At 48.8% G+C, this 9,698-nt stretch overlaps 1 protein-coding gene across 1 annotated transcript in view; it reads left to right on the top strand.

Moving 5' to 3' along the window:
- The first annotated feature begins 433 nt into the window (after positions 1–433).
- Positions 434–9,698, top strand: part of SFXN5 (sideroflexin 5) — a 76,315-nt gene continuing 67,050 nt past the window's right edge. Inside the window, exons 1-2 of the mRNA XM_053458098.1 lie at positions 434–644; positions 5,951–6,019. Coding sequence (XP_053314073.1) covers positions 483–644; positions 5,951–6,019 — 231 coding nt within the window. The 5' untranslated portion in view covers positions 434–482. The remainder of the gene's footprint in view (positions 645–5,950; positions 6,020–9,698) is intronic.

Raw genomic sequence — 9,698 nt, 5'->3', positions numbered from 1 at the left:
GCGACCCCCTGCATAGGAAATATTTGGGGCAACTGCATGTTTGGGGGGGCTGTAGAATCCACCCCCATGCATTCGCAGGGGTGGCACTGCGTAAATTTAAAGGGGCCTCTCAGCTATGCTATGTATATGCTATGCATATGATATGATATTATATGATTGGCATGGGTGCCCCTTTAAAGTCAGCGCTGTCCAGCATGATGCATGATGATGTCTCTGATTAAAGCTGCATGCATGTCTTCATGCATGCAGCAAGCCACGGGCGCCTCGCACTCTCAGGCTGCTTGCTTGTTAAACACCCGGATCCTGACATGACCTCTGCCAGGTAGAAAGCTGCGCAAAGACTACATCTCCCAGGAGTCTCCGGGGCGGGGACTACGTCTGACGTCACGCGCCGCAGGGTCTCTGTCAGGTACTTGGCTTTCTTAGACGCGCGCGCAGCTAGCCGAGCTCACTCGCACAGCGGCTGCCAGGGCGATGCGGCCATGGAGCGACGGGAACTTCCCGCAAGGACTACATCTCCCGGCAACCCCCGCGGCGGGGATACGCAGCGCCCGCTAACCGTCCCCACACAGCAAACAGCGGTGGACATGGCGGACGCGACTGGATACCCGCCCTTCTTGCTTGGCAAACCCCGCTTCGAGCAGGTACGTGATGTGAAGGGCTCAGAGCGGCTGCGTCTCCGCAGTCCTGACCTCCGCCGGTCTCCTCACACAAGGAGCCGCGCCCACGCGCCTGCATTCTGCCATGGGATTGGATAACTCTTTTACAACTCAGTATACGGTGGCAGCAGGGATTGGTGCACCCTTAGAAATGGGGGTGGCTTAACGTAAGACGCGGACTGTCAGTGACAGGACCGTTAGGTGTGTGGTTACGGAGGAAATTAGGACTGCTATACCCGGGCATCAGTGTATACAATGCGGGCTGCCATACGCGTACACAGTGTGTCTGTGGGGGCGCGCTGTCATACATGTACCCTGTGTGTGTGTGTGGGGGGCTGTCACACATGTACTCTGTGTGTGGGGGGGGGGCTGTCACACATGTACTCTGTGTGGGGGGCTGTCACACATATACTCTGTGTGTGTGTGGGGGGGCTGTCACACATGTACTCTGTGTGTGTGTGTGGGGGGCTGCCACACATGTACTCTGTGTGTGTGTGTGGGGCTGCCACACATGTACTCTGTGTGTGTGTGTGTGTGGGGCTGTCACACATGTACTCTGTGTGTGTGTGTGGGGCTGTCACACATGTACTCTGTGTGTGTGTGGGGGGCTGTCACACATGTACTGTGTGTGTGGGGGGGGCTGTCACACATGTACTCTGTGTGTGTGGGGGGGCTGTCACACGTACTCTGTGTGTATGGGGGGGCTGTCAGACATGTACTCTGTGTGTGTGTGTGTGGGCTCTCATACATGTACCCTGTGGGGGGGCTGTCACACATGTACACAGTGTGTGTGTGTGTAGGTAGCATACACTATGGGAATGGTCATACATGTCATGTGTGTTTGTAATCTGGAAACAGGAACATACATACAGTACATATTGTGTGTGACCTGGCGTGTGTGAACATACATACCGGACACAGCACCCTCTTGGGTAACAGATGTCACTTTGCATTTAGTGTACATTATGCTTCAGTCACACGGACACGCGGGTTGCATGTATTCTTTTTCCTGTTCCTTTAGGGTTAAAATGCACCTAAATGACTAACAACGTTACTAACGTATAAAACTCATGTTGTGCTCGTGGGCTGCAGCTCTTGGGGCAGTATATACATACATACATACATACATACATACATCCCCACATACATACATACATACATACATACATACATACACACATATCCATACCCACCCATCCATCCATATAGAATCATATTAGTGGCGTGTATTTGAAGCGTGATGTGGACTCCTCTCCTCACCACAGGGTGCTCTGCTCGTTCTGTGTACCTGTTGTACCGCGCTGCGGAGTATGATGGTGCTATATACATTAATAAGTAACAATGTGCTGCTGTGGGTTAGTACGCGGAGCGTGTGACCGGGGATAATCTGTGTGAGTGGAATGAAGCCGGTCTCCGTTACGTTCTATGGCCGTGTATTTCAGGACACGCATTAAAGCGGCGTGATACGTGCGGCCGGACACGGCTTGGCGTGTGCAGAGTATGTAGGGCAGGGTTTGAACACGCTCTATAAAGTAAAGCACAATATACAGCTGGGCAATAACTTCCCGGTTTCCTTGGTTACAGTCACCTTTGCACTAGTTTTGTTTTTTTTCTTTTGACTTGAAAACCCAAAGAAGGAAACTTTTTTTACCCTAAATCTAGTCCAGTTACGCAAGAATATATAAGGTATATCCCTACCTCATGCCTGTTTAATTCCCTCGCTGTATTACCCTCTACCACGTCTGCTGGGAGGCTGTTCCACTTATCTACCACCGTCCTTCCATTGCATGTCACCTTGTACCTCTCTCGTGTTAGATTCTTGTAACGTTTCTCCTCCTTTGGAATAAACTTCTCTGAAGGGGTTAACCTGTCTCTTTAATAGCCCTGGCTGGCAGAAAAGACCCCACAACAGTTTAAACGTCTCTGCCTATAAACCAACCGGCTGAACGTGGGAGCCTAAAACACCTCGCTGATTGCGGGTCGCGTATTACTGCACTGCGAGGTCTAGATTGTAAGCTCTTGCGAGCCGGGCCCTCATTGCCTGATGTATCGTCTCGTCTTAGCCGGTTGGTTGTAGTTTTGTCAGACTCTTTGAACGTAGGGACTGCAGGATGTGCTGCAGGAATTACTGGAGCTATAGAAATAATAATAATGGCAGTGATGTGTTGGCTTTCTGCTGGCAGCGAAGGGGTGCGTCGCGCCGTCTCGCCGTGTTCTAGCCGTGTTTGGATGCTGTTGGGTGCTGTGTGATTGGGAACAGGCGGTTCCAGTGTTTTGTTAGGAGGGAGACCAACGAGGACTCGATTGTATTAAATAAACGCGAACTTTCCTTATGACGGAGAAATCCTTCCAAAGTCTGCGGCGGATCCGGGGAAGACTCCTTCCTTTCCTGACCACGAGCCCAGCCTGGCGGCTTACTTGCCAAGATGCCAGTTTGCTAATCGCTGAACTCAGCTGCTTGTAAACAAGGCAGCGCCCCTGACTATGTATTAATGATTCTTCTCTGAGATGAGGAAGATAACGACAGATCTGGGGGGTGACGGGGAGAGAGAAGAAAGATGCTGCCGTAAAGGGAGGAATGGTGGAACGAGAGGCCGTAAGATAGAGGATCAGAGGCCCAGGTTGGATGTAAGGAAGTTTTACTTTTAAGGAGAGGGTGGTGGTTAAGTGGAACAGCCTCCCAGCAGAAGTGGTAGAGGGTAACGCAGCGAGGGTATTAAACATGCATGAGATTGGCGTACGGCTCCTGAGACGAGACCAGCGACTGATATATCTGAATAAAATAATGTTATTTATAATGAATTGCATGGCTGTCCTGTTGTTTTTTGGTTGGTGTGTGTGTGTGTGTGTGTATATATATATGTGTGTGTATATGTATGTATGTATATATATATATATATAGCGCCACCATATTCCACAGCGCTGTACAATACAGACATACCAAGTAGTGCAGCACATAACGTTTTGGACTTGCAGAAAGAATAGGCGCTTACAGTTTATGTATAATTTTACACAACAGATCTATACGAGACATTTCTATAAAAATCCTTTTTTTTCTTCTTTTTTCTTCTATATAGCGCTGTCATATTCCACAGCGCAGTACATACAATGCTGCAGCGTTTGTTTTGGTGCCGATAATTTGTTACAAAATCTCTATAAAATATTCGATTATAGTCGGATGATATGAGGTTTGTGGCGTCCTTTATATTTTTTAATGGCTGTGTTCTAAAATTCTGTGTTCTAATCATCGGGTTATCTGCTTGGCCGGCTATAAAAACTATATACACTAAAGGTCAAAGGTTTGGGGTCACTTCACTTTTTTAATGGAAAACAAGGAAGTTTCTGGCTGTAACAAATACAAAAGGGGTTTCTAACCATCAATTGGCCTTTGATAAAGGGCCGTTGGGACACAGGAGTGATGGGAGTGAGAAAGGGCCGTTGGAACACAGGAGTGATGGGAGTGATAAAGGGCTATTGGAATACAGGAGTGATGGGAGTGATAAAGGGCCGTTGGAACACAGGAGTGATGGGAGTGATAAAGGGCTATTGGAATACAGGAGTGATGGGAGTGATAAAGGGCGACTGGGACACAGGAGTAATGGGAGTGATAAAGACCTCTGTACTCCTATGAAGGGATTCCAGTAAAAATCAGCTGTTTCCAGCTACAGAAGTCATTTAGAACATTAACCCCGTCTGCGCTGGATTTCTGATCTGTTTCATGTTAATTTAGAGGACAAAATCTCCTTTTCTTTCAAAAAAAAAAACAAGAACATTTCTAAGCTACCCCAAACTTTGAAGTGGTAGTGCGTGTGTGTGTGTGTGTATATATGTGTGTGTATGTATGTATGTATATATATATATATATGTATATGTATATGTATATGTTATATGCACCTTGAAATTGTACAGGCGTTTGCAGGCAGATGAAGGGTTCCCGTTGGGTGTTGTGGAGCGGAAGCATGTGTGCGGCGGCCGTGAACCATGATGTCTGATCTGGAAAGCGAGCGAGCGAGTGAGTGAGTGAGTGGGGGGGGGTAGACATATTGCACGGTCCTTTTGACAGACTTTGCAGCTGATGCTCGGGTTTTTGGCAGGACGCAGGGGCACCGACCCAGGAGAATTCTACTTTTTCTTGAGGACCGTGCTCATTTACATGCAACATGCGCAGCCTTTTCATGCATCCGGGTTATTTTTAAAGCAGGGATCTGCTGTTAGTCCAGGAGTTTGGATAAAGAGGAGAGAAGTGCGACGGCTTCGATGATTTCAGGCGAAACGGGTCCTGTAAAAAGTTCTCTGTGCTTACATTTGGATGTGTGATCTAAAAAATGCATCGTTAAATATAGTTATACATTATACAGGGCAGCCCGGGCCCTTCATGATGAATAGTGAAGTGGGCCAATTGAAACCACAAAGGTCCCTTTAGTGAATAAATGTACTAATCGGTAACTGTGACGTCAGATTCCATCGGTCCGTGTCCCAGCCGTGTACCCGTCACGCAAGCCAGCCTGTCATACAGGAGACTATATTCATTTTAATGTTTACCAAAGCCTCCAGCAGTGAATGGGTTAAAGCTAGGTTAAATAGTCTAGGTGCTTGCACTATTTATGTTGTTTTTAATAAACTTTGCCAGATTTAAATTCAATTTATTTATATAGAGATATTGTATATCACGAGGGTCCCGCACATGTGTTGAAGCCCCCCGTTGAAGGATTTGTATTCCGTTGCCAGCATTATCCGTCTCGTTCCTATTCATTGATGTAAACGGCGCCATCATATTCCGCGGAGCTGTATGACGGTGCCTCGTGACGAAGGCGTTGCCGCGGGGGCCAGCAAAATCCGCAGCCTAAATACATAAAATGTTGGGAAAAAATCTAATAAAAGATGGAGCGGTCTATCAATCAATAAATAAATACAGATTCGGGGCCAAAGTAATCGTCACTCCGGGCTTCCCCTCGTCCGAGGGTCTTAGCGATCGTTTACGTTCCAGGGTGAGGAAGACGTTTTCTGGCTCCGAGAATTTGGCTTCCATACAAGGATTTCATCTAATTTAACGTTAAATTGTATTGTTAGAATGTCGCCGACCTGTACGCTAAACTCCACGTTCTAGATCTCCGCTTTGATCGTGAATTTGATGTTGATTGCCGTCATGTCCCTGCGCGTGGGATTGATCGCGGCTGCGGTCTCTTCTTGCTCCCCCTGTCTCGTGTTGTTGAATCCCCGGAGGTTCTCGCGGTCCCGGTAATAGTGACACCCGGAGCCGGTAACCGTTGAATTCTTTTTGTCTCTTGCAGAGCACGTTCTACGGGAGATTCCGCCACTTCCTCGATGTCATGGACCCCCGCACGCTCTTTGTGTCTGAGGTATGGATACTCCGTCTTCATTGGCTGATCTCACTATTATTGGGGTCTCTTCATGGGGGGGGGTTTTACGGCTTCAGCTCCTTGACTTTGCTTCCGCTGCGTTTTAGTAAAATGGGTGAGATTCCTTTCAATTCTCCGCACCCTTTGAGTTATACATTATACAGGGGCCGGCTCACCTTGGAAGCTGGATTCCTTCTTCGAGGAATAATAGTCAATGAGATGTTACCACAACTGTCCTGCAAACTCTCTTGACGCTCAGTTTAGTGAATAAACCCCGCTGTGTTCCACGTATTATTCCAAAGGCTGAAGTTTGCTGTTTGATAACCAGAATTTGCTCCATGACATGTACCCCCCCCACACCCAAAGGGCCTAAATCTCTCACCCCCCCCCCCGGGTGCTCGCTTATTCCTTGAAATGTGCGAGGGTAAAGTCATCAGAATTATGGTTTTAATTGCCGTTTAATTAAGCTCCACCGGGGAAACCAAGTGGGCGCAGCAGATATTTTTATCGGGGCTCATTTATTCGACGTGACTTAGACAGACCGTTAACACGCAGCTGGAAAGTCTTCGTTAGAGCGAGCGGAGATCGGCGCAATAACTCGGAGACACGGCGGGAAGAGACGCGGCGTCAGAGAACGTTAATATGACACTCGGCGAGCGATTTACTCGGCACTTCGGCCTGTATAGAATAAAGCGCTTATGAAATATGCAGACTGCAGGTGGGTAACGGGCTCATTTTTCTCAAGTCCCATTCAATAAGTCCTTTAGAGGGGAACTCCAGCCATTATATGTACTTTAAAGCAAGTCCCGGCACCAGCTTGGTGAATTCTGCGGGCCGTTTCAATTGGTGCTCTTTCCTGGCGCTGATTGGCTGCTTCCGGACATGGAGGAGTTGTGAGGCTGCAGCTTCTCCCTAAAGTGTGTGTGTGTGTGTGTGTGTGTGTCTATATGTGTGTGTGTTTCTTTTTTTTTTTTTACCATCTACTCTGCTTCGTTCTGAATAAGCGTCTCCATGGAAGGTTCTTTGGATCCGGAGCCTCTGGAGGTTAAATGATTCCATCAACTGGCACTGAAAGTGTTAAATGGGCCCATCGGTTTCCAGCTATCGAAACTACCGGCGGGTTTGCTCGGAGTCTTTCTAGTGGTTGCGTGTGTACGTGGCCGGTGCCTTTAAATGCTGTTTCTTTTCTGAAGGACGGCGTCTCCGGGGCCGGTTTTCTCCCCGTTCATCGCGTCTTCTCGCCAGTCCTGTTCTTTTCGGCGGCGGAGTCGGTGCAGTCGGTGCAGGGCGCTCTTCCCAGCCGGACGCTTCTTTTTTGTAGCGGGGCGGAATGAGTCGATAATTAAAGCCCATTCACGGCCGAACGCGCCAGCTTTCCCAGCTACTGATCCGGCGCGCAGGCTGAAGATCACAGTGACGCCTTGATGAAGCGTGTTCCAGAGAGAGAACCACGCAGGACGTCTCGACGACAGACGTGTTCGCTGCAGGACGTCTACCTTCGTGTGAAGGTCTCGTGGGGCTAAGAAAATGGGGAATGGTTTGTGTGATAAAAAAAAATATCAGGAAAGACGAGAGGAACTTGGAAGAGAGAGGATGTGATAGAAACAAAGCAGGAGAAATGCTGGAGCAAGAGGGTCGGGGGTTACATCAAATCTCAACGAATTAAAACGGCGTTAGTGACCGCGGTTGGACCGCGTCATCCCAATTAATCTGCTCGTCGCGGCCTCGATTAGCTGCGAAGATTGGAATCTCACCGCCTGGCACCGACAACCGGTTGGGCTGAATAAAAAAGGAAAGTTAAACAAAAAAACAACCCTGCCCTGTTATGGCGTTTCTGTGAATATTACAGGCATCTGAGCTGCAACTCTTAATAAATGAGGGGTTGGTGGCTGGAAAAGCGCATTTGGAGATAAATTTAGATATTAACCCCTATCGGAAAAAGGTTTTAGGTTTTGTAGCCTCTGTTTAGGAACGCGTAGCGGTAGTAGCCTCTGTTCAGGGACGCGTAGCAGTAGTAGCCTCTGTTCAGGAACGTGTAGCGGTAGTAGCCTCTGTTCAGGAACGCGTAGCGGTAGTAGCCTCTGTTTAGGAACGTGTAGCGGTAGTAGCCTCTGTTCAGGAACGCGTAGCGGTAGTAGCCTCTGTTTAGGAACGTGTAGCGGTAGTAGCCTCTGTTCAGGAACGTGTAGCGGTAGTAGCCTCTATTCAGGAACGTGTAGCGGTAGTAGCCTCTGTTCAGGAACGCGTAGCGGTAGTAGCCTCTGTTTAGGAATGTGTAGCGGTAGTAGCCTCTGTTCAGGAACGTGTAGCGGTAGTAGCCTCTGTTCAGGAATGTGTAGCGGTAGTAGCCTCTGTTCAGGAACGCGTAGCAGTAGTAGCCTCTGTTCAGGAACGCGTAGCAGTAGTAGCCTCTGTTCAGGAACGTGTGGCGGTAGTAGCCTCTGTTTAGGAACGTGTGTGTAGTAGCCTCTGTTCAGGAACGTGTAGCGGTAGTAGCCTCTGTTCAGGAACGTGTAGCGGTAGTAGCCTCTGTTCAGGAACGCGTAGCGGTAGTAGCCTCTGTTTAGGAACGTGTAGCGGTAGTAGCCTCTGTTTAGGAACGTGTAGCGGTAGTAGCCTCTGTTCAGGAACGCGTAGCGGTAGTAGCCTCTGTTTAGGAACGTGTAGCGGTAGTAGCCTCTGTTCAGGAACGTGTAGCGGTAGTAGCCTCTGTTCAGGAATGTGTAGCGGTAGTAGCCTCTGTTCAGGAACGCGTAGCAGTAGTAGCCTCTGTTCAGGAACGTGTGGCGGTAGTAGCCTCTGTTCAGGAACGTGTGTGTAGTAGCCTCTGTTCAGGAACGTGTAGCGGTAGTAGCCTCTGTTCAGGAACGTGTAGCGGTAGTAGCCTCTGTTTAGGAACGTGTAGCGGTAGTAGCCTCTGTTTAGGAACGTGTAGCGGTAGTAGCCTCTGTTCAGGAACGCGTAGCGGTAGTAGCCTCTGTTCAGGAACGCGTAGCGGTAGTAGCCTCTGTTCAGGAACGCGTAGCGGTAGTAGCCTCTGTTCAGGAACGCGTAGCGGTAGTAGCCTCTGTTCAGGAACGCGTAGCGGTAGTAGCCTCTGTTCAGGAACGCGTAGCGGTAGTAGCCTCTGTTCAGGAACGCGTAGCGGTAGTAGCCTCTGTTCAGGGACGCGTAGCGGTAGTAGCCTCTGTTCAGGGACGCGTAGCGTTAGTAGCCTCTGTTCAGGGACGCGTAGCGTTAGTAGCCTCTGTTCAGGGACGCGTAGCAGTAGTAGCCTCTGTTCAGGAACGTGTAGCGGTAGTAGCCTCTGTTCAGGAACGTGTAGCGGTAGTAGCCTCTGTTCAGGAACGTGTAGCGGTAGTAGCCTCTGTTCAGGAACGTGTAGGAGCATTTTTAATATTATGATTATTTTATACTTAGGTAATTTTGCATGAGGAGTAGTTTCATGGGGAGGAATAATCATGCAGCAAAGGCCCGTGTAGGACTAGGTTTTAGCACTTTTGGATAATGACACTAGAGTGGAGTTCAGATTTCACCCTCGCGGTGTCTGAATATTATCTTGCATGGATCAATGTTTGGCAGCCTCAATACGTTTACAACGAGAGACCGGAATCTAACACTAGAGGGTCAGAGGATGGAATGTAAGGGAGTTTTATTTTACTGAGAGGGTAGTGGAGAG

The sequence above is a fragment of the Spea bombifrons genome, chromosome 1, assembly GCF_027358695.1.
Source record: "Spea bombifrons isolate aSpeBom1 chromosome 1, aSpeBom1.2.pri, whole genome shotgun sequence".
Lineage (NCBI taxonomy): Eukaryota > Metazoa > Chordata > Amphibia > Anura > Pelobatidae > Spea > Spea bombifrons.
This window is presented reverse-complemented; position numbering and strand designations above follow the sequence as displayed.